At 61.9% G+C, this 27,314-nt stretch overlaps 2 protein-coding genes across 3 annotated transcripts in view; both read right to left on the reverse strand.

The window, feature by feature from the left end:
* Nucleotides 1–1,647: 1,647 nt before the first annotated feature.
* UCN3 (urocortin 3) lies at nt 1,648–2,124 on the reverse strand. The gene has a single exon (XM_071440140.1). The coding sequence runs from the start codon at nt 2,122–2,124 to the stop codon at nt 1,648–1,650; it is 477 nt and encodes a 158-aa protein (XP_071296241.1).
* A 2,269-nt stretch (nt 2,125–4,393) lies between these two features.
* COL7A1 (collagen type VII alpha 1 chain) overlaps nt 4,394–27,314 on the reverse strand; it is a 31,257-nt gene continuing 8,336 nt past the window's right edge. Inside the window, exons 23-120 of one of the 2 annotated variants that reach the window (XM_071439679.1) lie at nt 27,127–27,246; nt 26,896–27,042; nt 26,683–26,819; nt 26,475–26,601; nt 26,254–26,397; nt 26,025–26,182; nt 25,891–25,932; nt 25,723–25,749; nt 25,563–25,607; nt 25,259–25,351; nt 24,864–24,935; nt 24,489–24,524; nt 24,361–24,414; nt 24,099–24,167; nt 23,894–24,007; nt 23,586–23,612; nt 23,388–23,441; nt 23,213–23,275; nt 23,031–23,090; nt 22,848–22,883; nt 22,671–22,715; nt 22,437–22,472; nt 22,282–22,326; nt 22,143–22,178; nt 22,036–22,062; nt 21,906–21,935; nt 21,661–21,732; nt 21,504–21,563; nt 21,353–21,388; nt 21,131–21,211; nt 20,970–21,005; nt 20,826–20,870; nt 20,657–20,728; nt 20,506–20,550; nt 20,373–20,399; nt 20,255–20,296; nt 19,567–19,647; nt 19,372–19,407; nt 19,232–19,267; nt 19,066–19,146; nt 18,849–18,884; nt 18,576–18,647; nt 18,338–18,382; nt 18,119–18,154; nt 17,938–17,973; nt 17,740–17,844; nt 17,546–17,581; nt 17,334–17,369; nt 17,118–17,165; nt 16,963–16,998; nt 16,594–16,725; nt 16,250–16,459; nt 16,121–16,156; nt 15,898–15,942; nt 15,658–15,729; nt 15,492–15,536; nt 15,288–15,350; nt 15,157–15,201; nt 14,839–14,874; nt 14,526–14,561; nt 14,295–14,339; nt 14,031–14,063; nt 13,810–13,872; nt 13,691–13,726; nt 13,522–13,602; nt 13,366–13,434; nt 13,248–13,283; nt 13,110–13,151; nt 12,930–12,974; nt 12,356–12,400; nt 12,197–12,232; nt 12,039–12,098; nt 11,788–11,913; nt 11,584–11,655; nt 11,269–11,304; nt 10,993–11,052; nt 10,794–10,838; nt 10,682–10,717; nt 10,543–10,578; nt 10,402–10,458; nt 10,101–10,172; nt 9,782–9,853; nt 9,661–9,696; nt 9,500–9,580; nt 9,373–9,426; nt 9,104–9,157; nt 8,965–9,027; nt 8,801–8,863; nt 8,395–8,511; nt 7,986–8,063; nt 7,853–7,906; nt 7,609–7,657; nt 7,397–7,510; nt 6,946–7,035; nt 6,512–6,595; nt 6,303–6,419; nt 5,523–5,702; nt 4,394–5,405 (exon numbers count right to left, since the gene is read on the reverse strand). In XM_071439679.1, coding sequence (XP_071295780.1) covers nt 5,356–5,405; nt 5,523–5,702; nt 6,303–6,419; nt 6,512–6,595; nt 6,946–7,035; nt 7,397–7,510; nt 7,609–7,657; nt 7,853–7,906; nt 7,986–8,063; nt 8,395–8,511; nt 8,801–8,863; nt 8,965–9,027; nt 9,104–9,157; nt 9,373–9,426; nt 9,500–9,580; nt 9,661–9,696; nt 9,782–9,853; nt 10,101–10,172; nt 10,402–10,458; nt 10,543–10,578; nt 10,682–10,717; nt 10,794–10,838; nt 10,993–11,052; nt 11,269–11,304; nt 11,584–11,655; nt 11,788–11,913; nt 12,039–12,098; nt 12,197–12,232; nt 12,356–12,400; nt 12,930–12,974; nt 13,110–13,151; nt 13,248–13,283; nt 13,366–13,434; nt 13,522–13,602; nt 13,691–13,726; nt 13,810–13,872; nt 14,031–14,063; nt 14,295–14,339; nt 14,526–14,561; nt 14,839–14,874; nt 15,157–15,201; nt 15,288–15,350; nt 15,492–15,536; nt 15,658–15,729; nt 15,898–15,942; nt 16,121–16,156; nt 16,250–16,459; nt 16,594–16,725; nt 16,963–16,998; nt 17,118–17,165; nt 17,334–17,369; nt 17,546–17,581; nt 17,740–17,844; nt 17,938–17,973; nt 18,119–18,154; nt 18,338–18,382; nt 18,576–18,647; nt 18,849–18,884; nt 19,066–19,146; nt 19,232–19,267; nt 19,372–19,407; nt 19,567–19,647; nt 20,255–20,296; nt 20,373–20,399; nt 20,506–20,550; nt 20,657–20,728; nt 20,826–20,870; nt 20,970–21,005; nt 21,131–21,211; nt 21,353–21,388; nt 21,504–21,563; nt 21,661–21,732; nt 21,906–21,935; nt 22,036–22,062; nt 22,143–22,178; nt 22,282–22,326; nt 22,437–22,472; nt 22,671–22,715; nt 22,848–22,883; nt 23,031–23,090; nt 23,213–23,275; nt 23,388–23,441; nt 23,586–23,612; nt 23,894–24,007; nt 24,099–24,167; nt 24,361–24,414; nt 24,489–24,524; nt 24,864–24,935; nt 25,259–25,351; nt 25,563–25,607; nt 25,723–25,749; nt 25,891–25,932; nt 26,025–26,182; nt 26,254–26,397; nt 26,475–26,601; nt 26,683–26,819; nt 26,896–27,042; nt 27,127–27,246 — 6,287 coding nt within the window. In that variant the 3' untranslated portion in view covers nt 4,394–5,355. The remainder of the gene's footprint in view (nt 5,406–5,522; nt 5,703–6,302; nt 6,420–6,511; nt 6,596–6,945; nt 7,036–7,396; nt 7,511–7,608; nt 7,658–7,852; nt 7,907–7,985; nt 8,064–8,394; nt 8,512–8,800; nt 8,864–8,964; nt 9,028–9,103; nt 9,158–9,372; nt 9,427–9,499; nt 9,581–9,660; nt 9,697–9,781; nt 9,854–10,100; nt 10,173–10,401; nt 10,459–10,542; nt 10,579–10,681; nt 10,718–10,793; nt 10,839–10,992; nt 11,053–11,268; nt 11,305–11,583; nt 11,656–11,787; nt 11,914–12,038; nt 12,099–12,196; nt 12,233–12,355; nt 12,401–12,929; nt 12,975–13,109; nt 13,152–13,247; nt 13,284–13,365; nt 13,435–13,521; nt 13,603–13,690; nt 13,727–13,809; nt 13,873–14,030; nt 14,064–14,294; nt 14,340–14,525; nt 14,562–14,838; nt 14,875–15,156; nt 15,202–15,287; nt 15,351–15,491; nt 15,537–15,657; nt 15,730–15,897; nt 15,943–16,120; nt 16,157–16,249; nt 16,460–16,593; nt 16,726–16,962; nt 16,999–17,117; nt 17,166–17,333; nt 17,370–17,545; nt 17,582–17,739; nt 17,845–17,937; nt 17,974–18,118; nt 18,155–18,337; nt 18,383–18,575; nt 18,648–18,848; nt 18,885–19,065; nt 19,147–19,231; nt 19,268–19,371; nt 19,408–19,566; nt 19,648–20,254; nt 20,297–20,372; nt 20,400–20,505; nt 20,551–20,656; nt 20,729–20,825; nt 20,871–20,969; nt 21,006–21,130; nt 21,212–21,352; nt 21,389–21,503; nt 21,564–21,660; nt 21,733–21,905; nt 21,936–22,035; nt 22,063–22,142; nt 22,179–22,281; nt 22,327–22,436; nt 22,473–22,670; nt 22,716–22,847; nt 22,884–23,030; nt 23,091–23,212; nt 23,276–23,387; nt 23,442–23,585; nt 23,613–23,893; nt 24,008–24,098; nt 24,168–24,360; nt 24,415–24,488; nt 24,525–24,863; nt 24,936–25,258; nt 25,352–25,562; nt 25,608–25,722; nt 25,750–25,890; nt 25,933–26,024; nt 26,183–26,253; nt 26,398–26,474; nt 26,602–26,682; nt 26,820–26,895; nt 27,043–27,126; nt 27,247–27,314) is intronic. The other variant, XM_071439681.1, reaches the window with a different exon arrangement.

Raw genomic sequence — 27,314 nt, forward strand, 5'->3', positions numbered from 1 at the left:
ACAATTGGGAGTGGCAGGGGAGAATCCCATTCTAGGGAATGGACAGTTGTCACTCAGGCTGCCTGCCCTGGAGTGTCCCACTTGGCAGATCTTCCTATGACTGCTGTCCCCCACTGCTACTGGTACCCTGTCTCTACCCTGGACCCCAAACTCCAGGTTCAGCCCCACAGCATACACCCGGGGGGGCAGGGGGTATCTCAAGGGGCCAGGCACTGCCTGGGCATCACCTGAACCTCAGGTCGGGCAGGGATGGCAAAATACCTCTTACCCACCTTGCCACCTCACCCCAACCCACCATCTGCTGGCATATCCCTTCCTGAAATCCATCCCTTCCATGGAATGTGGGGTCACCCCAGTTGCTTCTGCCCCTTTCCCAGAGGCAGTGCCCACCCCACAGTGTGAGGGCTCACTCACCCTGCAGCAGGTAGTCCTCAAAGAGCATTGTGTCCCCCAGCAGCTCCAGTGGCCCCCCTGGCGGTGTCTCCTGGCCTCAGCCTGGCTTGCACCACCCTGTACTTTGCACGGGGCGGCCGCACTCTGCTCTGCTCTGCTCTTATCTCCCAGCTGGGCTGAAAGCAGCAGCTCCAGGGGCACAACACGATTTCCCTGTTGGCCCAGAGCCGCTGTGGGCTCCCTGGGCCAGGGGCTGGCTCTGCTGTTGGTGCCAGGTCTGACACCCCTCATGTGGAATTTAATGACCTCCCATGCTGGCCCTGGCCGAGCACATGCCCTCACAGCATCTCTGGAGAAAAGGAACACAAAACGGGAGTGTGAAGGAATGTGTGACAGTGTTCACAAGGGTCCAAGGATGAGGGAAGAGATGAGGATATGACTCTATGCTTCAGAAGGCTTGATTTATTATTTAATGATATATATTATATCGAAACTATACTAAAAGAATAGAAGAAAGGATTTCATCAGAAGGCTAGCTAAGAATAGAAAAAAAAGGAATGAAAAACAAAGACTTGTATCTCGGACAGAGAGTCTGAGCCAGCTGACTGTGATTGGTCATTAATTAGAAACAACCACATGAGACCAATCACAGATGCACCTGTTGCATTCCACAGCAGCAGATAACCATTGTTTACATTTTGTTCCTGAGGCCTCTCAGCTTCTCAGGAGAAAAAATCCTGAGGAAAGGATTTTTCATAAAATATGTCTGTGATAGGGGTGCAGAGCAGGTATAAAGCACAAGCTGTGTTTGGTGTCACATTTTATTGTGTGTGGTCACTCAAAATTCCGGCTTTGAGGCTTGGCCAAGCTTTGTGGAGGATTTTGTGTGCTTCAGTCACCCAGAGAGAAGAAGCACCCAGGAAAAGCTGCCTGGCTGGATGCAGCCCCTTTGCAGACATCTAGGTGGTGGATGAGCAGGGAGCAAAGCCAAGCACAGAAATCCCTGTAGTGCCTGGGGCTGGGACCAGCTGTGCTCAAGCACTGGCCAAGGTAAACCCAGCTGTGTCTTCTCCAGTGGTGCTGAGGTGAGAGTGGTTAAACCAAATCCTGCCATGGCTGCTGCCTGTGCCACGAGCACTGGGGCCAGGGGGATGAGGTGCCATGTCCAGTTCCCTGCAGAAACGCTGATGCTGCTCCACACCTCCCTGTGCCAGCCCTGCTGTCCCCTCCAGCCCTGCTGGATCCCAGCACAGTTCATCTCCTGCGCCCCAGCCGGGCCATCAGCTCAGCATTAGCAGCTGCCTTGGCCTGCAGCTCCTTCTCTCGGTCCAGGTCGAGCAGGATTTTCAGTAAGTGAGTGTGGACATCGAGTGACAGGGACACCTTCCTCCTCCTTTTGCTTGGAGCTGCTCTCTCCGTGGCTGGGCTCATCAGCCAGGGCAGGGCTTGTCTTTCTGATCCCTCCAGCAGTGGCAGGCTGGCTTCATCTGGATGAGACCCTGCCCCAGAGCCACCGTCAGCCCTCCTCATGTTGGAGAGAGCTGGCAGCATCTTGTTGTGGCTGGTGCTTTCCTGCCTCAGCAGCTTCCCTCCATCCACACCTCGGGGGGCTGGTGAGAGCCACTCATGGCTGGGCCCCTCCCAGGCTCCTGCTGGTGGCCCGAGGAGCAGCAGGAAGGAGAGCAGCATCCTGCCTCGCAGCGTGCCCGGGGGTGCCTGCAGGGAGCACATGGCTTGGCTCTGAGCATCACTCCCATCACCCTGGCACTGCCCCACAGCCCACCAGGCAGGTCACATCCCCACCAGGGTGTCACCCACAGAACCCCTCCACTCCCTGCAGGTGCACCTGGTGGGGCTTCACCCTCCTTTCAGGAGCCTTTCATTATTCCACCCTGATTTTAACCCTCCTGAACAGGGTGGGGAGTTTTGGGGAGGCTGAAGGGGGCATGGGAAGCAAATCCCCTGGGTGTCCTTGTCCTTTCACACAGCCCCTGGCCAGATGCTGTGCCCTCAAATTCACACCCTTCAGCCCTTTGTCACCCAGGGAAGGAGACAACCCTGTCCTGCCAGGGTGCTGTGGCTGCTCCCCAGCCCATTCCTGCCCTTTGGCCAGGGAAATGCCTGGGGTTTCAGGGCTGGGCGGGCAGTGGAGCTTTCTTCCTGCCACGCCTTCCCTGGCAGGTGCCATTCCCCACTGTGTTGCTGGGCTCTTTGGGGCAACAGCCACCCACCAAGGGGGGACACGAGCCACTTGGACTAAAATACACAGGATATTGGGGCAGGAGACTGGCCACAGGTCCTGAGCTGTGTCAAGCCTCAGCAACTTTCTCCAGCCCATCCCTCACCTTGGTCACAGGGAGGGCCCCAGGGATTGCAGGATGCTGTGCTATGGGGTGGGGATCAGGGTGCTGGGACGTGGGGTGGGGGTCAGAGCAGGTGCAGGGACACTGCTGCACAAATCCTGCTATACAGCTGCCTCTCCCCAAAATCAGTCGCCCAGCAGAGCATCTCTGGGGTGAAACCCTCTGGAAAGTACCAGAGTAGGCAGCCAGAGGTGGTTAACCCGCTGCAAAGTGAGGAATGAAAAGTATCTAACCCCCTTCAATCTATTTCCCAGCTAAAAGCCCCTGAAAAGCACCACTGAGGGCACAGCCTCACCATTTGCAGCAGGTCCTCGTCTCCTCGACGTTCAGCAGTGCTCCCAGGCTGCAGGGACCACGGGCTGGGGGTTTGCTCTGCTCCCTGCCAAGCCCTGGCTCTTATCCTGTCCCAGCTCCACCTCCGACCCGCAGAGGGGGTGACGGTGACAGGGGGAAGGTGGGGGGGCACTGTGTGGAAATCTTTTTAATACATTTTGCCTAATGGCAGATGAAATCATCCCAGGATGTGGGTGGGTGTTGCCCCCTTGCAGCTCCCCCAGCTGCGTTCGGAGGGGATTCCGGGAACCTGGGACAGCTCACTTGTAATTGTTTCATGTTTGACTTGCAAGATGTTTTTTCTCCATCTAATTAGGCCTCCCTGCTCCTGTCAGACTTGGTGATCACTTCAGGGAGGGAGAGAACATGCACATTGCTGGGATCATGGGCATTGTGCCTCACAAGGACAGCTCCTGGTGCCAGTTTGGCACTGTGTCCTGACAGGCTCCCTGGCCACATGGAGGGCATGTCCAGAGACGTGTCACCTCCCTGCTGTGCCAAACCCAGGCACTGCTTTGGCCACTGGTTTGCAGGACACCAGTGGCTTGCAGCTCACCTTAATGCATTCCAGCTGGGACATCACTGGTTTGCAGCTCACCTTAATGCATTCCAGCTGGGACACCAGTGGTTTGCAGGCACCTGCACCAGTCCAGCCTGGCCCAGCTGCCCAAGGTGGGTGGCAGCCTGTAGGCATTGCTGTCTGCTGAGCTCCATATACAAGGGTTTTGCTCCAAAATTCCCCCCTTAGGGAGTGTGGGAGCATCCCAAGGCTCTTAGGCTGGGTGGGCACCACATGGGGTGAGTTGTGGGTGCTCAGCCCCACAGCCAAGGGCAGGAGTCAGGGTGCCCAGGGTTCAGAGCACTGGGCCTCTGCCCACCCCTGTGGTCTGAACCCATGGGTGACCGAGCCTATGCCACCCTCCCCAGGACAGCAGGGAACAGAAATAATGCCAGCTTTGTTCCTCCTCCCAGGGACAGCCAGGAACTTACACCCAGTAGCCAAAATTAGCTGGCAGCACTGATTCACACAGCACATCATGCAGCACCACAGAGCCACGTGCTGACACGTCAGGGCCTGCACAGGGGGTCATGGCCTGGCTTGCATCAGCTGGGCACGTGCTGGGCACAGGGATGGGACACTGGGCTCCCTGGAAGGGGTGAGGAATCCCAGCCAGCACTGCCAGCCAGTGCAGTGGGCAGCTGGAAAGGGCAGCCCAGCTGGCAGGAGCAGGGGGCATGCCTGAGTCAAGAGCTGTCCCCAAACTCCACAGGCATCTCCAGCAATGAGCCAAGAATGTGACATCTCCCTGTGAGCACAGCTTTAATACACATCCCCCTGCATTGGTACACATAGACATTTGCTGTATATAATATACACAGAGAACAGCAGGACGTGTGGGGGCCACACAGCCCACCCAGCAGCCCTGGGGCTCTGGGGCAGTGAAGGGCATGTCCCTACCCAGCCCTGGGGATGGGGGGAAGCAGGGGCTGCGACATCACTTTCACAAAGCCTTTGAGAGTAAGTGTGGGCGAGCAGGAACCGCTTCTAACATAGCACCATCCTCAGGGTTTCCCTGACAGGCCTGGGGAGGCAGGCGAGATCCCCCAGATTAAGGCCAGATGTGCTGCTGGCAGATGTGTGAGCTGGAGGGCAGCACATGGCAAGAGCCTCCAGTCTCCCCACAGCTCATTGCCAAACCATTGCAGCCACAAAAGGGGAACTGGGCCCTAGTTGAGGTTAAGGTGAAATTTATTCAGATGGAGCTCATTGCAGGGTGAGGGATGCTGTGCAGAGAGGCACTGCCTGGCACAAGGATGTGGGCAGCTCTCCCAGCAGAGACAGGGAACAGAGAGGGAGTTTGGGGGTCTATGGGGGGCAGGAAAGGGTACAAGGACATTATGGGAGGGGAGGGAGCCCAACTATGCCAAGTCCTACCTCTGCTTCCAGAGAGAGGGAACAGGACTAAGAACCCTTCTGTTGGCAACAAATAATTTAAAAATCAAACTGAGAACAGCCCAGTGGGAAAGGGGGTTCAGAGCCTTGCTGGGAGGCAATTTCCCATTTGACATAAATTTCACCTTAATGACAATAAACTGATATGAAATGAAAAACCCATGAGCAGCATAAAGACAGGTTAGAAATAGCACCAGGTTCCTGCTGGGGATGGTAGGCACATGGCTGCTGCCCCCATGGGCAGCCCAGCCCCGGCCAGGGCAGCATCTGGGCAGCTCCAGGCAGCCCTGCCTGCCCAGACACCACCTGCACCTACACCTTTGGCTGCCCTCCTTCCTTGCTGCCAGCACTGCCACGGGAATCTGTGGAGAGAAGCGAGGCGCTGTCAGAGCTGGGCCGGGGAGCAGCACTGTCCCCAGCTCTGCATGGCTGAGCCCGGGCCACAGGGTGGAGGTGCTGCTGTGCCCAGCCCTGCCCACCTGCCCCGGGGTGCTGTCCACAGTGCAGCTCACACTCCTCCTTGCTCTGGAAGCGGTTGGGGTTGCCCTGGCAGCCGCTGTAGACGAAGGGCCGGCACTCGGTGGCTCTTTGGTTGTAGTACCAGCGCAGGGTGTAGTGCTGGCAGTGCCCCTCGTCCAGAGGCAGCCTGCAGGGCTCAGCTGTGGGCAAACGCTGCTGTGAGGGAACCCACCAGGCACAGAAGGGAAACCCCAGAAGGGAAAGGCTGAGCATGGGAAGGGTTTGGTTGGAGGAGACTCTCTGTGCTCTGCCCAAGTGCTGGAATTGAGGGCAGGAGACTCCACTCTGTCTCCTGGGACAGCTCCCAGCAAAGAGCTGGGGACATGATGGCCACAGCACCCCTTGAAAGGATTATAGAGAGACTCTCCAAAGGCTGCTGCCACTGGGGCTTCCCTGATCTGTCCTTTGGGATCTGTCCTGTGGCTCATGAGCAGAACACAGGAATCCTACCAGGGCAGCAGGTGCCACCAGCCCAGCACACCACCCATCACTGCTGGTGATGGCTTCAGTGAGAGGGATAGAGCACAAGGTCTGCACAGTGTGGGCAGCACAGTGATAGAGAAGGTGCAACCCCCCCAAGTACCAGCAAGAGGGCAGGAAATCCCAAATCCCCCAGACAGATGGCACAGGGACCCACTGCCCAGCTGATGTGAAGACACAACCCCAGCAAAACCCGGGGCAGCTCCATGGTTTCCCCAGCAGCTTAGCTCTGAGTGCCAGGTGAGTGCAGGGAAGCTCACCATCCCCTGTGGGCTGCTCCAAGCTGTCCATCTCCGAGATCTCATCGTAGTCATCCTCCTCTCCATCCATGTCATACGCGAGGTCGTCATCGTCGAGCATGGTCTGCCTGTCCTGCCCTGGGAGACAGCATCACACGTGAGCAGTCCTCACCACACACATGGAGGGCAGGAAAAGGGGGACAAGGACTGAAAGCACAGGGATAACACACCCTCATCTTCCTCAGCGTGCGAGAGCTTGAGCACAGGGACTATGTGAGCGCTGCCAGCAAGGAACGGCTGAGTGGAGAAGGACCCTGTCAAGGGGACACGGGCATCAGGGAAGAGGCAAAGGAGTCTGGGCTGCTTTCCCCTTATTTCCCAAGGGAAAACCACCCCTCTCAGATGTGGAGCAGTGCAGCACTGCCCAACCCTGTTGCAGCCTAACAGGGTACATGGACAGGGATGATGGACCTGGAGATACCCCCTCCTCTGTCTGCACAACAGACCAGGGCTGCCACGGGCGCTTCTGGAGGAGGCACAGGCAGGGGAGGCCCAGAGAGACAGCACCCACTCAGAGCCCAGCAGGACAGGGACAGGGGAGGGCACAGGGAGGCACACATGCCCATGTCACCAGATCTCACAGATCCTCCAGACTCTCCATCACCTGTTTGGTCCTGCTCGTTCTCCTGACGGACGATTCTTCCTGCTCCCTGGGCAGAGTGGAAGCTGCTCCTGGCCTGAGCCCCCCAGCCTCCTTGGAGAGAAAGCACCCACCTCATCCCAGCCCACCCCTTGCCTCCATCCCTCCAATCCCACTCCTCCAGCCTACCCTTCCCTCCAGCATTGCTGACCCCCTGCAAGACCCCTGGCCCAGTTCTGACACCCAAGAATAGATGGGGTACAGTTCCTGGGATCCCCTCAGTTGGGCACACCCTGGCAGCACCCAGACCCCACTGGCACCACCCTGAGCCAGCTGTCCCTGGGGATCCCTGTGCCATCATTTCTGCCACACATCATCCCTTCTCCCTGTGCAGGGTCCTGCACTGATGCTGACCCTGACTGAAGGGCCATGGAGGGTGCCAGCCACCTCCAGCTCCCCAAAACCAGTGGCACACCTGGGTGCCAGGGCTCTCTTTGTGCCACACGTGTGGGGCAGGGGGATAGGAAGGAAGAGCTGCAACCTGAGTGCTCACGTGAGTCCTGGTGCCGTGGAAAGTGGCCACCACAGGCTGTGGGAGAGACAGGGTGGGGTTAGGGGCAGTGGGTCCAGAGAGGAGAGCAGGTAAGTGTGTACCCCCAGCCCCAGAGCAGCAGAGGGGATGCTCACCGCAGTGCTGGCTCATCTCCTGCCTGACAAAGGCACGGATCTCCTCCTCCTGCCGGGCACACGAAGGGCAAGGGTAGCAATGGGGGATGGTACAATTCAAGAGGAGGAAAAGCCCTTTCCCCAGGGTCTAGCAGAGCCCAGAGGTGAGGGCAGCCCCTACCTCAGTGGCATGGATCCAGCACCCCTTCCCACCCCAGTGACCTGAGTGCCACGAGCCTGTGCTGGCTCCCTTCTGGCTCCTTACCGTCATGCCTGGCTCCCCCTTCTCCCCACGGAGCCCGTGGGTGCCAGGACTGCCCTGGGGACAGCAGAAAGGAGGTGGGAAGCTGGCCCTGGCTGGAGCCCATCCAGGCAGGGCCAGGCACCCAGACACTTACCTGCTCTCCTCTCTCACCAGGGATGCCAGGCATGCCACGTGCACCGGGCACTGACTGTCCAGGGGGGCCTCTCTCCCCCTGCAAAGGACACGTGCTCAGCATCTGGCTGCTGGAGTCTCTCTGCTCTCCCCAGCACCATGGAGGTGCTGCTTTCCCCAGGCCTGCCCCCCAGGGATGCTAGTGCAGGTGGGGATGGGGACAGGTCCAGCCCAACTCAAGGACAAGCAGGGTTCCAGACTCCATCCTCTGGGCAGGGGGACACAAGGGAGGACACAAACCAGCGAGATGGCAGGGCAGGACAGAGCTGGGACATGACTCCAGATGCCACCCACCCCTCACCCACGAGGGGGACTGGGCCCTCCCATCCTCACAGCCCCAGAGGGAGCAGTCACCTTTGGTGAGGCCTTACCTTCTGGCCCTGCATGCCCTCAGGACCTCGTGGGCCAACGCTCCCTGAGGGCCCGGGGGGGCCAGGAGCACCATCACTGCCCCGGGGACCAGGGCCACCCATAACACCCGGGGCACCCTGGAGGAGAGGAGAGCAGAGGGTGAGGCCAGGGGTGTCAGCCCCCAGCTTCAGAGCAGATGCCATGGACATCCTCTGACCCCACAGCTGGGCATCCCCAAAAAAGCAGCACTGGTGCCTCCTTATAAAGAGCAGGGAATTGTTGTCAGTCCTTGCTTAGTGACATAACTTAGAGCAGCACTGAATGGCTCTTCTGGGAGCACCAGGCTCTGATGTGCTTCCAACCAAGGCTGTATCCTGGTACAAGCAATGTGGTGCAATGCATCCCATCCCTTTGCAGCCTGCTCACCCGGTCTCCTTTCTCCCCCTGGTCTCCTTTGGCTCCCTGCTGCCCATCAAATCCCCGGTCACCCTGCAAAGAGGAAGGGACAGGCAGCAGGGGACACACAGCAGGGGCAGGCAGTGAGGGGATGAAGTGCCAGCACAGCTTTTCCCAGCACTGCTCTAACCTACCTTGGGTCCCATGAGCCCTTCCTTTCCAGGAATGCCTGGTGGTCCTGAGAGGCCCAGCTCTCCCTGGGGGACAATGCAGGTGTCCATCAGCCACCAGCCACGCTTTCCTGTCCCACCCTGCTGTCACTGAGGTGCTTACCGGCTCGCCTTTCCTCCCTGACAGCCCCGAGCGCCCCGGGATCCCTGGCTCTCCCTACAGCAGGCAGGAGAGAGGCAGGGCAGTCAGTTCTTCACCCCTCAGTGCTCACCCCAGAGCCACAGGCTGAGGAGGGACCCCCTGAGCCTGTCACGGGGTCAAGGTCTGGCCTCAGCCATCTCCCCACTCTCTGGCTGATGGAGGGGCTCCAAAGGGCCACAGCCCCCAGGGAACAACCAGGCTCCTGCAGCACCTTGCAGGCACCCACTCACCTTGTCACCCTTGTCCCCATTGAGGCCACAGGCACCTTTCATGCCCCGCTCACCCTGCAAGGATGGGAAGTCAGAGCCATGCCAAGCCAGCACTGGAGAGTGCTGGCAGCCAGAGAAACCAACTCACCTTGAGGCCACGCATGCCCAGGGGTCCCATGTCCCCCTTGTCTCCCCGGGCCCCGGGGATGCCATCACGGCCAGGCTGGCCCTGTGGGAGAGCACACAGCATGACCAGGGTCTGCTCCTGCCCTGCACTGGGGTGGCAGAGGCACAGGCACAGCTCCTCACCGGCTCGCCAGGCTCTCCTGGTGCTCCAACCTCTCCCTGGGGAAGGCAAAGGCACCAGTCAGGGCAGGTGAGGGGATGGTGCCACCAGCAAACCCAGCAGAGGGGCTGCCCAGCTTCATACCTTCTGCCCACTGGGGCCACGTGCCCCAGGGAAGCCCATGGAGCCCTTCTCTCCTTGTTCACCCCTCGTGCCCTGCAACAGAAACCCAGATCAGCACAGGCCAGGAGGGAGAGCTCCAGCCACAGCCACTGCATGGCCACAGCACAGCCACAGTCACCTCCAGGCCATGGTCCCCTTGCACCATGTCCCTGCACCACCAGCACATAGGGCACAGGGATGCTGTCATGCCCTGCTTCCTCTGTCCCTTGCCCTGTCAATAGCCCTCCATGATCCCCAACCCAGCAGCTCCCAGCCCTGCACAAGTCCCCCAGCCCCGTACCTTCTCTCCAAGCATGCCTTGCTGCCCCTTGTCCCCCTTGTCCCCTTCTGTGCCCTTCAGGCCACGCTCTCCCTGCAAAGGAGGAAACACAGGGAGGGGTCAGGGGATGAGGAGAAGCTCAGACACACATCAGGGTGGGGAGGACAGACTCCTATGGGGGCAGGACCATGGGGTCTGTAGGGTGGCTGGAGGTGGGGACAATACACTCTGCAAGGAGGGTCCCCCAGCAGGGAAAAGCTCCTCCAGCTCTTCCCAGAGGGACAGGAAGGATGGGGAGAGGGAGGACAGGGACAGCTCTTACCGGCTCCCCCTTGCTGCCCCGTGCTCCTGGCGGCCCCTCCACCACCACAGTATCACCCTGTACACCCAAAGCAGAGCAGGGGGTGAGAAGGGGGCCAGGGCTGCCGCCTGCCTCCCCACTGCCCCCTCCCCAAGGACTCACCTTGTCTCCTTTGGGTCCTGGGGCCCCAAGGTCTCCCTGTGAGGATGAGGGGAGATGCTCCAAAGATGCACAGCAGGGAGCAGGCAGCACCTCCCTGGGCACCCCAGTACCTGGAGGTGCATCACACAGAGTCCCTTACCTTGTCCCCACGCTCCCCACGGTTCCCAGGCAAGCCCTGTGGGGGACAAGAGAGGGGTGCTCAGGAAGGGATCACCCAGACCAGGGTGCAGCTGAGGAAGGGGGGTACCTACAGCTGGCCCACGATCCCCTTCAGGCCCTGGGCGTCCATCCTCACCCTGCAAGGAGGAAGGGATATGAGAAGGGTGTTGGGGGCACCCCAGCATCACCCCAGGCCAGGGACAGCTGCAGCTCTGGCTCAGAGACCTGTCAGGCACCGTGAGCCTTCCTGTTCCTGGCTGTGGGGACATGGGGGACTGTGGCAGTACCTACCCGTGGTCCTGGGTCACCACGTTCACCTCTGGCTCCTGGCAGCCCGGCCCCTGGAGCTCCCTGCCAGAGGAAGGCAAGAACTCATCCCCATCCTCACTGCCCACAGCTCCTCCCAGCCCTGCCAGGGACACCCCACAGTCCCCACCAGCTCTCTGGGTGCCATGTGCCACCATCCAGAGTGGGCTCAGCACCCTCAGGGGTGAGCTGGCTGCAGGGACACTGCACAGGGGAAGCAGCCTCCCACCTCTCATGCTGTAGGGCTGCCCCTGGTCCTACCTTGTCCCCCTTCAGGCCAGGGGCCCCTTGTATGCCCTAAAAGAAAGGAGAAAGGTGAGCAAGTCACGGGAGGAAAGCAATGCCAGATACCCTGTGAAACATCCCTGAGAGTCCCACCACAGCACAGCACTGCACACTCCAGCAGCAGCCTGCACCCTGTGAAACATCCCTGAGAGTCCCACCATAGCACAGCACTGCACACTCCAGCAGCAGCCTGCCCCAGGGCCCAGGGAGGTGCCAGCTGGTCCCTGCCAGCCTGTCTGAGCCAGCAGGGCAGAGTCCACAGCCCCAGGAATGCTGTGCCACCATACTCACCGCTGGCCCTGGGGGCCCCACAGGTCCTGGTGGTCCAGCAGTGCCATCCCTGCCTGGAAAGCCGATCAGACCCTGCAGGGAGGAAGCAGGGAATGGGCAGTGCCTGGGGCTGGGAGGGAGTGGGGCTTGCAGGGATCTCCGTGCCACTGCACAAGGGTCCAGGGTCACCAGGACCAGTGGTGCTGTGTTCTAGTTGGTCTTTACCCTCTCTCCTGGGGGACCTGGAGGGCCAGGCTGTCCATTGTCCCCTCTCAGGCCTGGCTGTCCTGGCATCCCAGCAGGGCCTGCCAAGCCTGGGGGTCCTGGCAATCCTGGCAGGCCGGTGTCACCCTGAGGCAGGGAAGTAAAAGATGAAGCTCCTCAGGAGTGTGCTTTTCCTTCAGCAGCCAAGCTAGAGCATTACTGGGGCACAAGGGACATGATCAGAGCCAGGGTGACAGGGGGACAGGGGTTACCTTCAAACCTGGAGGCCCGTCCTGTCCTGGTGGTCCCCGTGCACCGACACCCACTGATCCCTGCAAGGTGGCACAGAGCATGTGGCACATCGCCAGGCTGGGGGCACAGGAGTGCCAGGGCCATCGTGCCACCCAGAGCATCCCCCAGGGACACATACCTTCTCCCCTTTGGCTCCAGAGGACCCCTTGGCTCCCTGTGAAGACACCAAGCCCCCAGGAGCACCTGGGCAGTAGGTGGCAGGGGCACAGATCCCAGCCCCCACCAGCATCCACTGCCCCCAATATCCACCCACCACCCCAATATGCCTTCTACTCACGTCTTCCCCAGGATCTCCTGGCTCTCCAAACTTTCCTGGCTCCCCCTGGCAGGGAAAAAGCAGATGTGTGGGATTATGAACAGGAGGAGCAGCTGTGGTGGTGTTCACAGGGGTCCCAGGACAAGGGAAGAGACGAGGATCTGGCTCCATGTTTCAGAAGGCTGATTTATTATTTTATGATATATATATATTATTTTAAAACTATACTATACTAAAAGAATAGAAGAAAGGATTTCATCAGAAGGCTAGCTAAGAATAGAAAAGGAATGATAACAAAAGCTTCTGACTCTCAGGGAGTCCAAGCCAGCTGACTGTGATTGGCCATTAATTAGAAACAACCACCATGGACCAGTCACAGATGCACCTGTTGCATTCCACAGCAGCAGATAACCATTGTTTGCATTTTGTTCCTGAGGCCTCTCAGCTTCTCAGGAGAAAAAATCTTGAGGAAAGGATTTCTCCTAAAACATGTCTGTGACAAGCAGCTGCAGCTGGATCCCCACACGGTGGCCAAGCAGCCAGGGAGCTGAGGACCACACAACCCCTCCCCACTGACCCCCCGGGCAGCGCTCACCTTGTCACCCTTGGGGCCTGGCAAGCCTCGGTCACCCTTGGAGCCCTGTCAGGGACAGCAGTGTCAGGGGACAGGGCACACACAGGGCTGGCTGGCCCCTCACAAGGCCAGGGTGGTGGATAGGTTATGGTAGGGAAGGGTCAGTGAGGGAGATGAGGGCAGTGTCAGGGTGTGACTCACGGGCTCTCCCAGCAGCACACCCTCCAGCAGCGCCGGCTCTCCCTGCAGGGCACACACAGGTGCTCAGCTGTGCCCACTGCGGGTGCCAGGGCCCAGCAGACCCCTGCCCAGCCCAGCCCTCCCAGCCTGGCTCCTTACCTTCTCTCCCTTGGCTCCAGGGGGGCCGGTGATGGCCTGGGGCAGAGGACAGTGGGCAGGTGAGCAGGGCTGCCCGGGGATGCTCCCCTGATCCTGGCCAAGGCAGCTCTGCACTCACCTGCCCTGGGGCTCCAGCATCCCCTGGCTCTCCCTTGGGACCAGCAGGCCCTGAGGGTCCTGGTAAGCCCTGGCACAAGTGGCACAGCCCTCAGCCTTGGCTGCAGAAAGCCAGGCTGAGCTGAGTGGGCATGGGGCAGGGTGAGCACATCCGTACCATCTTCCCAGGCACTCCTGCCTCGCCGTCCTTCCCTGGCACACCATCCCTGCCCGGCACTCCTGGCTTCCCACTCTCCCCCTGCAGGCAGTGACAGTGGGGCTGGGCTGTGCAGGCAGCCCCAGGCACCCTCACTGATGGCAGCCAGATGTGGGGGTCGCACACTCACCACTTGTCCCGGCAGCCCAGGGACACCCGGCGGGCCCTGCAATGGAGATGTGAGATCAAGCAGCATCCCAGGCCCCAGGAGCAGCCAAGGGGTGGGTTTGGGGTGCTGCAAATACCTACCCCTGGGCCGGGGGGGCCAAGGGGTCCTGGCAGGCCCATGTTGCCCTGTGGGCCAGGCAAGCCCTGCAATGGAAACAGACACATCAGAGAGGGGATGGCACAGCCAGGACCTTGGCTGCCCCCGTGGGAAGATGTGTTGGGGTGGGACTGGCTGATTTAGGGGAGGCTGGATGGTTTTGGGCAGCCAGGTGGGTACAGGCAGGGAGGGTATGAGTACTCACACGGATGCTGGAGCCAGGTTCCCCTGGATCACCCTGGGAAGAACACACTGCATCAGCCTGACCACCCCAACCACCCAGCTACTTGGTCACAGGCACATCTTCATAGCTGGATCCAGGAGGGGGTCCAGCCAAATGTCCCTCCCCCCAGCCCAAAACGTCCTGAAATGTGGTCTTCCCTCCTGTCCCCAAATCTGGCAAGGCAGCCTTTCCCTCTGCCAGGCTGGAGTGGCAATGCTGATGCAGATGCCAGTGCTGCTGCCTTACCTTGGCACCAGCGGGGCCCTGGGTCCCTGGGGGGCCAGTGCTGCCCTGCAGGGGACAAGGGGACATTATTGGGGTGGTGCTTGCTGGTGGCACAGAACAGGGAGGGGGCAGCAGGACCACTCAGTCCCAGCAATGCCACCCCACCACTGCTCCCTGGGGAATGCCCACCCTGGCAGACACCACCCTTGCATGACAGTCCCCTGCACAGGGTGGGGCAAGGTAGCTCCTTACCGGAGGTCCTGGGGGTCCTGGGTCTCCCTGATTGCCCTGAAGGGAGGAAGAAATGGGATCACTGCAGAAGTGGGTTTTCCCCAGTGGGAGCAGAGGGTGTCCCCAGGGAGAGCAGACCCAGACAGTGCCAGCAGCTCTTGTAAGCATCAAGTAAGACAAGCCTGGACAGGTCCTGCTAAGATGCAGGGGGCCAAGGACCCAGCCCAGCAGCAAGGCGACCCCCATGGTTTCACCAAGCATTCACTGCCAGGAGCCCCCAGCTGTGTGCTGAGGTGGTGGGACACAGGGACATGGGAGACACACAGACACCTACCGGGCGTCCCAGCACGCCAGGAAAGCCTGGCACGCCCTGCAAAGAACCACATCACAGTCAGTGAACAAACAGAAACCCACACTTCCACACAGCCCTGCCTGCGCCCCCAGGGATGCTCCCCATTCCCAGTGTGTGGTACCCAGCCAGGGCACTTAGGAGGGGCAGGAATAGGAAGATGCCCCCAGATCCCAGGCCCTGCATGGGCAGAAGGAGGTGAATGAGCCATAAACGCTCCTGCTGATGCTGGTGGTGGCTGGTGTGAGACCACAGGAGCTCCCCCAGTCCCAGCCTGCATCTCTCCACCACGTCCCCACTCACCGGCTTCCCCTCAGGGCCTGCCAGCCCTCTCTCACCCGGGAGGCCCTGGAGCAAAGGATGGAGACAGGGGTGGGGTCAGTGCCAGGCAGGTCTGGGGGCAGTGCCAGGCAGGGGAGCAGTGTGGCACTCACCGGGCTGCCGTCCCTGCCCTTCTCGCCAGGCTCCCCTCGGTCACCCCTCAAGCCACCTTCACCCTGCAGTGCGGACAGGCACGGGGTCACAAGATAAGCAGGGACCTTCCCATGACCTCCCAGGGCCTGCTGAGGGCTGTGCCCAGCTTTGCCCTCACCCAAGGCTTTGCTCCCTTTTGACATGGGAGACTTATAACCTCAGACCTTGTCTCCTTTGGGTCCCCGCTCGCCCTCAGCTCCGGGCTCACCCTGTGAGGGGAAGAAGACAGATGCCATCAGCCCTTGCTGACCACCATCCTCAGCCCCAGCCCATGATGTTGGCCCAGCTCAGTTGTCTCAGCTGCCTTCTCCTTTCAGACCAGCCACACACCTTGGCTCCTTTGGGTCCGATGGGGCCGCGTTCCCCTGGGAGGCCCATCAGGCTGCCCTCCACCACGTCCACCTGTGGGCATGGCACAGTCAGGGCCAGCACCCAGGGCACCTCAGGAAGGATCCCTCAGGGGCAAAGCTCTCCCCAAGCCCCTGAGCCAAGGCACTGGATGTGGCCATCCATCCCCAGAGGAGCAGGCTGGCACCTTGACAATGCTCCCCAGCAGCAGCCATCACCTACCTTGGGCCCTGGGGGCCCTGGGGGTCCAGGCAAGCCATCCCTTCCCTGAAAGGGCAGAGAAAGAGGTTGAGTGTCAAAGGGCACAGGAGAGCAGAGCCTTCCTGGTATGGCCAGGAGGGTCTGGAAATGGGCATCTGCCTGCCCCACAGAGAGCCCTGCATCCCCTCAAGAGGGGCACACCACCAGAGGGGATGGAGGGCACCCTGTCCCTGTCCCAGCTCACCTGCTCCCCTCGGTCGCCCTTCTCGCCACGGTCGCCCTGTGGAAACACCGTGGTGGCTGTCACGGGGCTGTCCCCAAGCCCCCAGAGCAGGTCCCCCAGACCTCACCTCGCACCTGCACACACACTCACCTTCTCGCCGGACCTCCCGGATTCCCCCAGCTCCCCAGCCCGGCCCGGCACCCCAGGAATGCCTGGCTTGCCAGGCTCCCCTGGCTGCCCAGGCGGGCCCTCGGGACCCCGCTCACCCACGGCCCGGCCCATGGGGCCCTGGGGGCCGGGGGTACCTGGGTCTCCCTTGTCACCTTTGGGTCCTCGCTCGCCAGGGAAGCCTAAGGAGCCCTGCAAGACAAAAGCTGCGCTGCCAGAGCCAGCCCTGAGGCGGGGCTGAGGCGGCTGCATGAACCCCCAGCCAGCCCAGAAAGCAGGAGTGGGGCAGAGTGCTGGGGCCTGGCATCGAGCCTGGCTCCACTCACCTCTCGGCCCGGGGGCCCCCTTTCTCCTGGATCCCCCCGACTGCCCTTCTGGCCCCGCAGCCGCTCGACCGCCGGCGGAAACGAGTCTGAGCTCCCATCATAGGCACCCGTGAGCTCCTTCAGGGATGAAACCTGGGAGGGAAGAAGACAGGTGCCATCAGCCCTTGCTGACCACCATCCTCAGCCCCAGCCCACGATGCTGCTCCAGGAACATGGGGAAGGAGGAGAGAGCATAAAGTGGAACCAGCAGCACCCCACAGTCCTGCCAACCCATCCTAAATTGCTCGCATCCCCCAGCACCTCCAGTGCCCTCCTTCTGCTGCCATGAGGCAGAAAAAAGCCCCAGCCTGACAGTCAGGAAATACATACCTTAATGCCAAGTGCTTCCAGGCTACGTTCAATATTCTGCAATAAAAAAGACATTAAAAACAAAGTAGGTTCCCACCACAGAGGCTGTGGATGGTTCTCTGTCCCCCAGGGCTGAGGCTGCTGTCCCAGCACAGCAGGTCAGGGTAGGGACTCACCACTGTAGTGCCAGGGTCTCCACGTGCTCCAGGGCTGCCAGGTCGCCCCTAGGTTTAGAGGAAAAGAGGGAATGGGAAGATGTACAGAGCTGCAGCAAGAGGGGTGAGCAGTGCTCGCCCTTGGTAGGTTTCAGAGTTAACACTTTGCTGCCTGGCAGGGGCTGTGGCTGTGACTGGGGTGCTTATAGCTTGTCAGGCTCTGTGCTGGGTACTCACCGGCTCCCCTCGCAGTCCAGGCTCCCCTGGGTCCCCCTGAAACACAGCAAAGGGATCAAGGGGAGCAGTCAGGCTTCCCAGCACCAGCTGCAGCACCAGGGTCCAGCCCTGTTATCTTGGGGGTGGGGACTCCTGACAGGGGATTATTCCCTCTGGCATGTGGTCCCCCCAGACCTTTGCCTTGGGGGACTGGGGGGTAGGAGCACACTTACCTTTGGTCCAGCCACCCCACGGAGGCCTGGGGAGCCCTAGAAGACATGGAGGTGACACAATAGCACCCGGCCCCCAGGGACACAGGGCAGTGCCCCAAGGCAGCCATGGATGGGGGTCCTGCCTGCCTTAGAGCAGTCTGGACTCCAGGGTCTGGTGCTGAGGGGCACCATGGGGTGGAGAGAGAACTACACACCTGGCCAGGGGGGCCAACCTGCCCTGGGACGCCGGGGAGGCCAGGGGGGCCGAGGGGGCCTGGCACACCTCTGTCCCCCTGCTCGCCCTTGGCACCGCTGCGGCCCTGCCGAGAGAGCAGCATCACCCCAGGGTCTGTGCCTGAGGGGGGCAGGCACCCAGCACCCCCGTCACACACTCCTCCTCGGGGAGTACTCACCTCTCTCCCAGGCAGTCCTGCATCACCTTTGTCTCCCTAACCAGGAGAGAAAGCAGTTGGAGGGATGCTGCCCCATCCACTGCCCCAGGATGGTGCTCCTGGTCCGGGCAGGGTGGAGCCACCAGGCTTGTGGGGATCACATGGGGACCACACAGGAACCACCCGTGGATCACCTCCTTACCTTTCTCCCATCCTCTCCTGGTGTCCCATCTTCTCCCTGGGAACAAAGGCTGCCTGTCAGTGCCCAGCTCAATTCTCTCAACATGGGTACAAACCCAAGGATGGCTCAGAGCAGGGGGGTTCCTTGCCACATCCTCCCCTTGCCTTATGCTGTACTGGGATCACTATCCCTCAACATCCTGGGAGAGCCCCAGAGTCAAGCCCTGTTTCCCCTACTCACATTCTTGCCATTCAGGCCAGGTTTGCCATCCTCACCGGGTTTGCCCTGGCAGGAAAAGAAAGGCAGTGAGGGAGCCCCCCAGGCTCTCCACCAGCCAGGGGTGCCTGGGCCCCACTGGAGGCTCAAGGTGCATGGCAGGGGGAGCTGGGCACAGGGTGAGCCGTGCCAGATGGATCCAGCTGGGGTCCACAGAGGGCACGGGACAGGATGTGTCCCTAGGGTGCTGGCTGGTACTCACAGGCACGCCAGGTGGGCCCAGGGGACCCACAGGGCCAGGGGGTCCCTGCTCCCCACGCAGCCCAGGCAGCCCCTGCAGGGAAAGGAGATAGTGGGAGCACAGGGCAGCAGGGCACCCGTCTGCCACAGCCAGCCCTGCGAGCAGGGAGTGTCACTGGCAGTGGCACTCTGCTGGGGACAGGGGAGAAGCATGGCACAGGACACTGGTCCCTTGCATGCCTGATGGCCCCAGCAGGAACACAAACCTAAACCTGCCCTCTCCAGAGGTACTTACATCCCGGCCAGGATCTCCCTGCTTTCCCGGGTCCCCCTGCAGACAAGGAGGAGGTGAGGACAGGGACATTGCTACCCTGCCAAAGGCCCCCCCCTCCAGAGCATCCCCAGCCTGGAGCACGGGGTGTCCATGGGGACAGCTCCTCCCAGCCCATCATCCCTCTGTCCCACAGCTCCCACCCAGGCACAGAGCTTCCCCCAGCCTGGCCCACACTCACCCTTAGCCCAGCAGGCCCCGGGGGCCCAGGTTTGCCTTCCAGCCCATTGCGGCCATCCATCCCTGGTGGGCCACGGTCCCCCTGTGGGAGAGCAGGGAAGGGTGGTTGGAGCTCTGGGGTGGGATGGGAGGGCTGTGGGACAACCCTCAGCCCTCAGCCCTCTCACCTTCTCTCCTGGCAGGCCTCGGTCCCCAGGGTCACCCTACAGGGTAGAAGAGAAATGAGCATCATCTCCCATTACTAGGAGCTGCACAGGGCAGGGTCCCCATTCAGACCCCCATAGGAAAGGGGAAAGGGGACACTCACCCGTGTGCCAGGGGGGCCACGGGGACCCTCCACACCCTGCAAGAAAGAGACACACTCAGCAGTGGGGCATGGGGGGACAGGAGGGATCCTGGCTGCTCAGCAGGCAGTGCCTGCACGCCAGGACCCCCGGCTCTCCTGCAGAACATCAGCCCTGATGCTGCCCCAGTGCCCCCCACAGCAGGCCCCAGCACCTACCCTCTCTCCAGGCACTCCAGGGGCGCCAGCATCACCCCGGGCACCCTTGGCACCGTCCTCGCCCGGGTCCCCAGCGTCCCCCTGCCAGGGAAGGGCATGGTGGTCAGAGACTACTGTGCTGTACCAAACCTGTGCCAGAGTGCACAGTGCTGGTGCTGTGTGGTTTAGGGCTGGGGTGAGAGAAATGGTCTCAAAATAAGAGGAACAGGCTGAAAAAGAGGTGGCTGGGCTCAGTGCAGCTCCTGCTGGGGCAGTGGGGGCCAGGCCATGGCTGCAGAAGGAAGGCACTGAGCAGCACTGCTGAGCCACAGAGCCACAGCTGGGGACCACAGTGCCACCCTGCACAGGGCACAACCTCTGGCCAAAATGGTCCTGAGCCTCAGCTGGGTTGTAAAAGCAGAATGCCCAGAGTGTTGGGTGCTGCCATGGGACCGCTGTGGGGCTGGGCAGCCAGGAGCACACCAGCTCCTTTGGAAACCTCAGGGCTACAGGGCCTCCTCCATCACAGGACATGAGTGTCAGCCCCTATGCCCTGAGTTCCACGTGCCTCTCAGTCGTGGGGCACATCAGCTGCTCGTGGCAGAGGCTGTTTTGGGCAGGGAGGGCTTGATGGATCCCAGTGGGCAGGCAGAGCCCAGAGGACAGCAGGGGGTATCCCACCCCAGCATCCCAAGGACTCAGTCATTACCTTCTCACCCTTTACCCCCACTCCTCCAAGCCCAACATCGACCTGTGGGGCAGAGAGGAGATGTTGATGGGGCTGGGCACCAGCCCATGGGCAGGGAGAAGAGGGAGGCAGAACTTACAGCTCGTCCTGGAGGTCCAGGAAGCCCCTGAAAGAAGGGCAAGGGAAGCAGATTAAGGGGAGCTGGCACAGCCCTGGGGAGGGCACAGCTGGCTCTGGGGTGGGGGGCCACATGTGGCCCTGCCATCACTCACTGGGTCCCCACGGTCACCCTTGCTCCCTGGTGCTCCAGGGCTGCCCTGCAGGAAAGAGGGATGGAGTCAGAGGGGGAGTGGCGTGGGGCAGTGAGCTGTGAGGGGTGGTGGGTGTCCATGGAGCCCTGGGCACATACAAGGGGCTACTCACATTCCTGCCTTCAGGTCCTGGGTCCCCCAAGTCACCCTTCTCCCCGGGGGGACCACGGTAGCCAGGGAGGCCCTGGGTGGGGGGCAAAGGGAAGATGTGCATTAGCAGGAGCCACCCCAAGGCCATGAGGCTCTGTCCCACCCAGGGTGCCCAGCAGCCCTGCACTTACCCGGGGACCCCTGTCTCCAGGCTTGCCAGGCAGGCCTGCTTCTCCCTGTGGGGAAAGAGGGGATGAGTGGGGGCAGTGGGAAGAGGGGCAGAGGAAACAGGGGCAGTGGGAAGAGGGGCAGTGGTCCTGGGGACCCTCACTCACCGGGGTGCCTTCGTCACCTTTCTCTCCTCGCTCTCCCTGAGGCACAAATCAGTGGGCACCGGCCAGGAGAGAAAAGCACAAGTCACCAGCATCCCCCTGCTCCCTGGCAGCCCCGGTCTGCTCAGGGCCACAGTGCCCCAGAGCCCTGTGTCCCACACTACCTCCTTGCCTCGCAGCCCCGGCTGCCCCGGGGCGCCCGCTCGGCCCGGCTCCCCCTTCTCTCCTGGCTCTCCTGGGTCACCCTAGGCAGGGGAAGGGACAACAGTCAGGCCAGAGGCTGGGCAGCTGGAGAGAGAAGGGGCACAGCCTGCAGGAACAGCCCCTCTAGAGCCGGACAGACAGACAAATGGACAGACAGACAAATGGAAGGGCAGTGACATCACCTTTGGGCCACTCCTGCCTGTGAGGCCAACGACACCCTGGTTGTTGGAGAGGAAGAGCAGGTGTCACTTGGGGAGGGGGCAGCTCGGCGAGCCCCGGCCAGGGGAGGGCCAGGCCCATGGGCTGGGGTCCCCAGGGTGCCCCCAGACTCACCCGATCGCCCTGCTCGCCTTTGGGGCCAGCTGGCCCGGGGATGCTCAGGCCAGGGGGACCCTGGACATGGAAGGACAGAGCATGGAGCAACAGCACAGGCACCATGAGGCTGGGCAGGGCTGTGCCCTGTGCTTCCTATCCTCATGGCAGTACTCACACGGGCACCTTTATCTCCTGTGTCACCCTTGGGGCCAGGAGGTCCTTCTGGTCCTGGGAAACCTCTGTCACCCTGGAGCAGACAAAATCAGCACCCCAACCCACCCATTTTTTCCCCCCACTGCAGCTGTGCACCAGGCTTAGGACCAGGATGAGCCCAATTGTGCAATCCCCTCCCCAGCCATGCCCACAGCCATGCCCACAGCCATGCCCAGAGGGTGGAGGGCACGGCTGGGCCAGGGTTACCTTCTCTCCAACACCAGCCACGCTGGGAGCCTGCAGGGGAAGCAGAGGAGACCATGCTGGGCACTGCCCATGGCTCCCTGTGCTGGGGTTGGGGCAGGCAGAGCTGGAGCTGCTGGGCAGCATCACTTACTGGCCTGCCAGGTGGTCCTGGGTCACCCTGCAGAGAGACAGGTGTCACTGCCAGCCCCTTCCCCAACAGACCCCTGCCACCCCACTGGGACCCCCCTTTGCCCTCACCTTCTCCCCCCGGGGGCCAGTCGGTCCTGGAGCTCCCTGTGGTGAGATTGGAGACCTCAGGGGGCTGGCAGTGCCTGGGAACCACCCAGGGCATGGCAGCTCCCGGCTCCACAGCAGCACAGCCACCACCCTGACTCACCTCTCTGCCTGATGGCCCCGGGTGCCCGGGGGCTCCCACCTCACCCTGCAGGAGAGGAGGAAGAGGAAGGTGTGGGGGCATCCTGCCACCCCCTGCCAGCGTGGCTGCTCCAGGGCAGAGTGGGCATCACTCCACCATGCCCCGGGTGCTCCTACCTTCTCACCCTGTGGGCCTGGCACACCACGGTCTCCCTGCAGAGCAAAGAGAGGAGGGTTCAGGGAGCCTTCCTCCCTCTACATCACACTGCCCCCACCCCACACACTGCCCCAGAGCTCTTCACAAGCCAGCCCTGGATCCCACCCAAGACCCTTGGGTTGTGACAGCCATGCCCAGGCACTGCCACCAGCAGGTCCCAGGGACACCAGGACCCTGCCTGGGCACCCTCTCACCTTCTCGCCCGTCTCTCCCAGCTCGCCCGGCACCCCACGGTCCCCCTGGTATAGGAGGAACAAAGGGTCAGACACAGCAGGACCTTTGGGGACATCCTGGGTCCTGGCACAGAACCAGAACCCCCTTCTCTCTGCCAAGGCATGGCAGGAGCATCCCTGGGTCCCTGCACCACTCACCTTCCTGCCCTGCTCCCCCGGCGGTCCCCGAGGGCCCTGCAGAGGAGGATGGAGACGTTGTCACCTTTGGTGTGACAAGGCAAACACCCAGGCTGCCCAAAGCAGGAGGGCTCAGCGTGCCCTCAGGCTTGGCTCCTGGCATGGCCAGCTCCTGCCTGCCTTTCCTTCTCTCAGGACACTCACCCTGTCTCCTGGGTCTCCGGGGCGGCCAGGTGGCCCTGGGAAACCTTCTGTGCCATCACCCTGGGGATTTGGAAAGGTGAGAGCCATGCTCGTGACACGGGGATGCCCATTAGATGGGAATCCTCACTGGAGAGTAGTGTGAGGTCCAGCCCCAGTGGGGAGCATCCCTGCCACCTTCTTACCTTCTCTCCCTTCAGCCCAGGGGGCCCAGCAGGTCCCCGAGGCCCAGGGTCCCCAGGGAGGCCCTGCAAGACAGAAAATCTCAGCCCCTGTGGATGTGACTCAGCCCTGGGCACACACAGCCTGTGCAGCCCGGATCCCCTCTGCCAGCCCTGGTGGCCTGGAGGCTCAACTCACTGGGGGTCCAGGGTCCCCTCGAGGTACTGCCCCATCTACGAATCCAGGGGGGCCCTGCAGAGAGAAGGGTCAGCTCCTGTGTGGCTGCCCTGAGGGCTCAGTCCTCCCCAGCACCCTGAGGGGCTGCAGTGCCCTTGGACACTCAAGGGGCCTCCATCCAGTAGGGTAGAGGAGTCAGGGTAATGCACAGCCACTCACCCTTTCCCCTCGGTCACCCTTCTCTCCCTGCAAAGGTGAAAAAAGCAAATCAGGGCAGTTCTGGGCTGTTCCCATGCCCTCCTTGAATACAAGAGGAACATGCTGGGTAGAGCCATCATCAGTGGCATCAGGGTATGTGCATGCCAAGTGCCTCTCCCCACACTGCACCCCACGAGCATCTTGTGCAGGCACAGCCCACAAGCAGGCCCAGGAGGAGCCCACAGGGGAACAGCTCCAAGCAGCTGCCTGTTCCCCATCCCTCTGCCCACACATCCCCAGCCTTCCCCATGCAGCATCGGGGGATTTACCTTCACAAACTCTCCAGGAGGTCCTGGTAGCCCCATGGGTCCGAGTGGACCAGGGGGGCCTGGGTCACCAAGAGGCCCCCGTGGGCCAGGGATCCCAGGTGGGCCGGGGCTGCCCTGCAGGACAGAGGGGCTCCATCAGCTGGGGCTGAGGTGTGGGCTGGGGGTGCTGGCAGAGACCCCTTCACACCTGTATGCCCACACCTACCGGCACACCTGGCTCCCCTCTCTGGCCTGGCAGCCCCTGCTCTCCATCCGTGAACACCCTGGGCTCTCCCTGCATGAGGAGGGGAGGAAAAATCAGTGACCACGTGTGCCACATGTGCCCTGCTGTGGCCACAGTGCCAGGAGTCTGGCAGGGAGATGGGGAGGCCGTGGGGCCAGGAGATGCCAGGCACCAAGCTGTGCCCACCAGGGTCCCCAGAGCTCCCCAGGGACCCCTGTGGGGCAGCCCCCTGCCCATCACCTACCGGGTCACCTTTCTCCCCCTTTGGCCCAGGGAGTCCCATGGGCCCACGTGTCCCCTGGGAAGGAAAGATGAGGATGAGAGGGGGTGCTGGGTGTGAGAAGGGTTGGGGACGGTTGGGGCCATACTCACAGGATCCCCTCGAGGACCAGGGATGCCCTGGATGCCCTAGAAAACAACAGCTGAGGAGGTGAACACATCCCTGCCAGCCAGGGGAGTGAGGATGGGATGAGATGGAATGGGGGGGCTTGGCACGGCATGGCACGGCATGGCATGGCATGGCATGGCATGGCATGGCATGGCATGGCATGGCATGGCATCTCCAGCCAAAGTAAGGCTAGACAGTACACTTTGCCGGGGATACACACACAGGAGACAGCAGTGCCCCTGCCAGCTGCTGAGACTCCCCAGCACAGGGAACAGGGAAGCAGAGGCTGGCTCAGGGAGCAGGCAGGGTGATGGAGAGCCCATTGTGCAGCAGCAAAGCCAGGGGACACCCTTACTCACTGGCTGCCCAGGTGATCCAGGATTCCCAGGGCGTCCAGGGCTTCCTGGTGCCCCATCAGCTCCAGGAAATCCCTGCAGGACAGAGGAGCATCATGCCAGCATCTGGTGTACCCCAGCACTGCCAGACTCCTTCAGTGCTCCAGGCAGTGCTGGCCCCAGCCCTGGGAGCTCAGGGCAGCCCCAAGGCAGAGCTGGGTTCCGGGGTGCCTTTCCCCATGTGCTGAGCTGGGGTGTGAGGCTGCAGTGTGGGGCTGGCCTGGGGTTCTTCTGCGGGATTTCCCCTCCAGCGCAGGTGTGGAGACCAAAAGGACAAGGGGCAGTGAGAGGCCCCATGGAGCCAAGTCACTGTGTCCAGGGATCCTGGGGTGCCTAGGTGAGGGGCCAGAGGTACTCACCCTGTCCCCCTTCTTGCCTGGACCCTCAGCACTCTCTCCTGGTGGACCCCGTGGTCCTGGTGGTCCTGGAGAGCCGGGAAGCCCGTGGCGACCCTGGAGACACAGGGGAGAGGACAGGCTGAGTGGCAGGTGGTGGTCAAGAGGTGTTGCCTGTCCACCCCTGTAGCAAGGGCTGGACAGGTCCTTGCCCCACACCCACCCACTGGCAGGACAAAGGGACAAGGGAATGTGAGGACGTGGGGACCATGGCACTGCCCTCTCCAGGGAGCTGCCCCTCTTATGCTCCCCTCCATCAGGTTATTACCGGCTGCCCAGGGAGACCTGGTGGTCCCATACGTCCTTGCAGTCCCTGCAGAGACAAAGCCAGTAGTGAGCATCCCCTGTGAACTGATGTTAGCCTGGTTTGGGAGATGCAAACCTCCCAAAGCCACCAGCTGGTGGCGGGGTGTCCCCAAAGCACTCACTGCCTCACCGCGCTCTCCCTTCTCGCCCTGCAAGGGACAGAGGGAAGGGGTTAGGGGCTGGCACTCTTGTGCTTAACTCCCCACTGGGCTTCTGCTGTCAGCAGCTAGGGGTCTCTGACCCATGCTGAGCACCTGTGGCACAGCATGGCACAGCCTTGAGAAGCTCACCTTGGGGCACTCCATAGTGCAGGGCTTTGGCTTTGGCTCCGGCTGGCAAGAAAAGATAAGCCTGTGTGAACCCAGGGATCAGAGCTTACATGGGCTGCTCCCCTTCCACATCCCTGAGGTGTTCTGGCCCTTACCCTGGTGGAGATGATGGTGCAGAGGTCATCGGTGAGCTCTCCCTCCAGCTCTGCCAGGTCACTGCCATGGTAGATGTACCGTGGGTCCTCACTGGTGACCATGCGCCGGAGCTGCTCCCGGTCTGCCCCCTCCATGCTCACTGCCAGCACCTGGACCCCTGAGCAGAGAGCACCCTCAGCACCCCACAGAAGTCCCTGCACACCCTGATGAGACCCTATTAATCCTCACCCCCAGCCTTGACATCCCTGGCCACTGTGATGGCATCATCCCCCGAGGGGCTGTCAGCCAGAACCACCAGCACTGCTGGCACCCCGGGACGGCGCCCTGCACCAGGACTCAGCAGGTACGTCCTGGCAAAGGTCATGGCTGCCCCTAGACAGAGAGAAGGAAGAAGGGACAGTCAGCAGGATCGCAGAAACACTGCCCCAGCTCCTAGAGCCGCCCCTCACCGATGTTGTTGCCGCTGGGCTCCTCGTAGCGCATGGCACGGATCTGCTCCAGCACGGTGGGCAGGTCACTGGAGCGGTTGAGGAGCAGCCAGGGTAGGCTGCGGTAGCTGTACGTGGCCAGGGCCACCTGCAAGGGTGCAGGGCAGCAGTGGGCACCATGGCCCACCCACGAGCCCCCCGTGCCCCCACTGCTGTGGCAGCAGCCTACCTGTGTGCCCTCAGGGCCCAGGCGCCCCAGGGCTGACACGGTGTTGGAGAGGAGGGTGCGCACAGCGCTGGCTCCAGAGGAGCTGTTGCGGGTGCCATGTACCAGAAAGACCACGTCACCGAGGGCATCCCTGCAGACTGCAGGATGGGAAGGGGTGAAGCCACCACCAGAGTGGGGACAAGCCCAGCCCACCCTGCAGGGAGCCCCCAGTACCTGTGCGCTCACTGACGGACGCCTCGGCACCCGGAGTGCTCCCCAGGAGCGGCCGCAGGGTGAAGGTGTAGCGCTGGCCCAGGCGCAGCCCGGGGACCTGCTGGGAGCTGGCAGTGCTGGGCAGCGTCCGCCCCCTGTCCCCACCAGCTGCCGCCCACGGGACAGTCAGAGGGATCAGCAGGCCCCTGCGGGGATGCCGCCCACCATCCTGGGGCCACCCACTCGTCTCACCTGCAGGAGGGCTCCAGGAGAGGACATAGCCAGAGGCACCGGGGACTGGGGTCCAGGTGAGAGTCACAGAGTCCCTCTGCACCTCCGTCACCCGCAGGCTGGTGATGTGGCTCGGGGCAGCTACCAAGGGGGAGGAAAGGGTGTCCCAGCTTCATGGGGCAGCCAACGTTCTCCCTCCCCAGCCCAAT

Source organism: Agelaius tricolor, unplaced genomic scaffold (genome assembly GCF_023055355.1).
Source record: "Agelaius tricolor isolate 1412-34295 unplaced genomic scaffold, bAgeTri1.0.p SCAF_14, whole genome shotgun sequence".
NCBI classification, from domain to species: Eukaryota; Metazoa; Chordata; class Aves; order Passeriformes; family Icteridae; genus Agelaius; species Agelaius tricolor.

Bases quoted from the DNA above. Each gene is read 5' to 3' on its own strand.
- UCN3 (XM_071440140.1), bottom strand. From the start codon at position 2,124: ATGTGCTCCCTGCAGGCACCCCCGGGCACGCTGCGAGGCAGGATGCTG.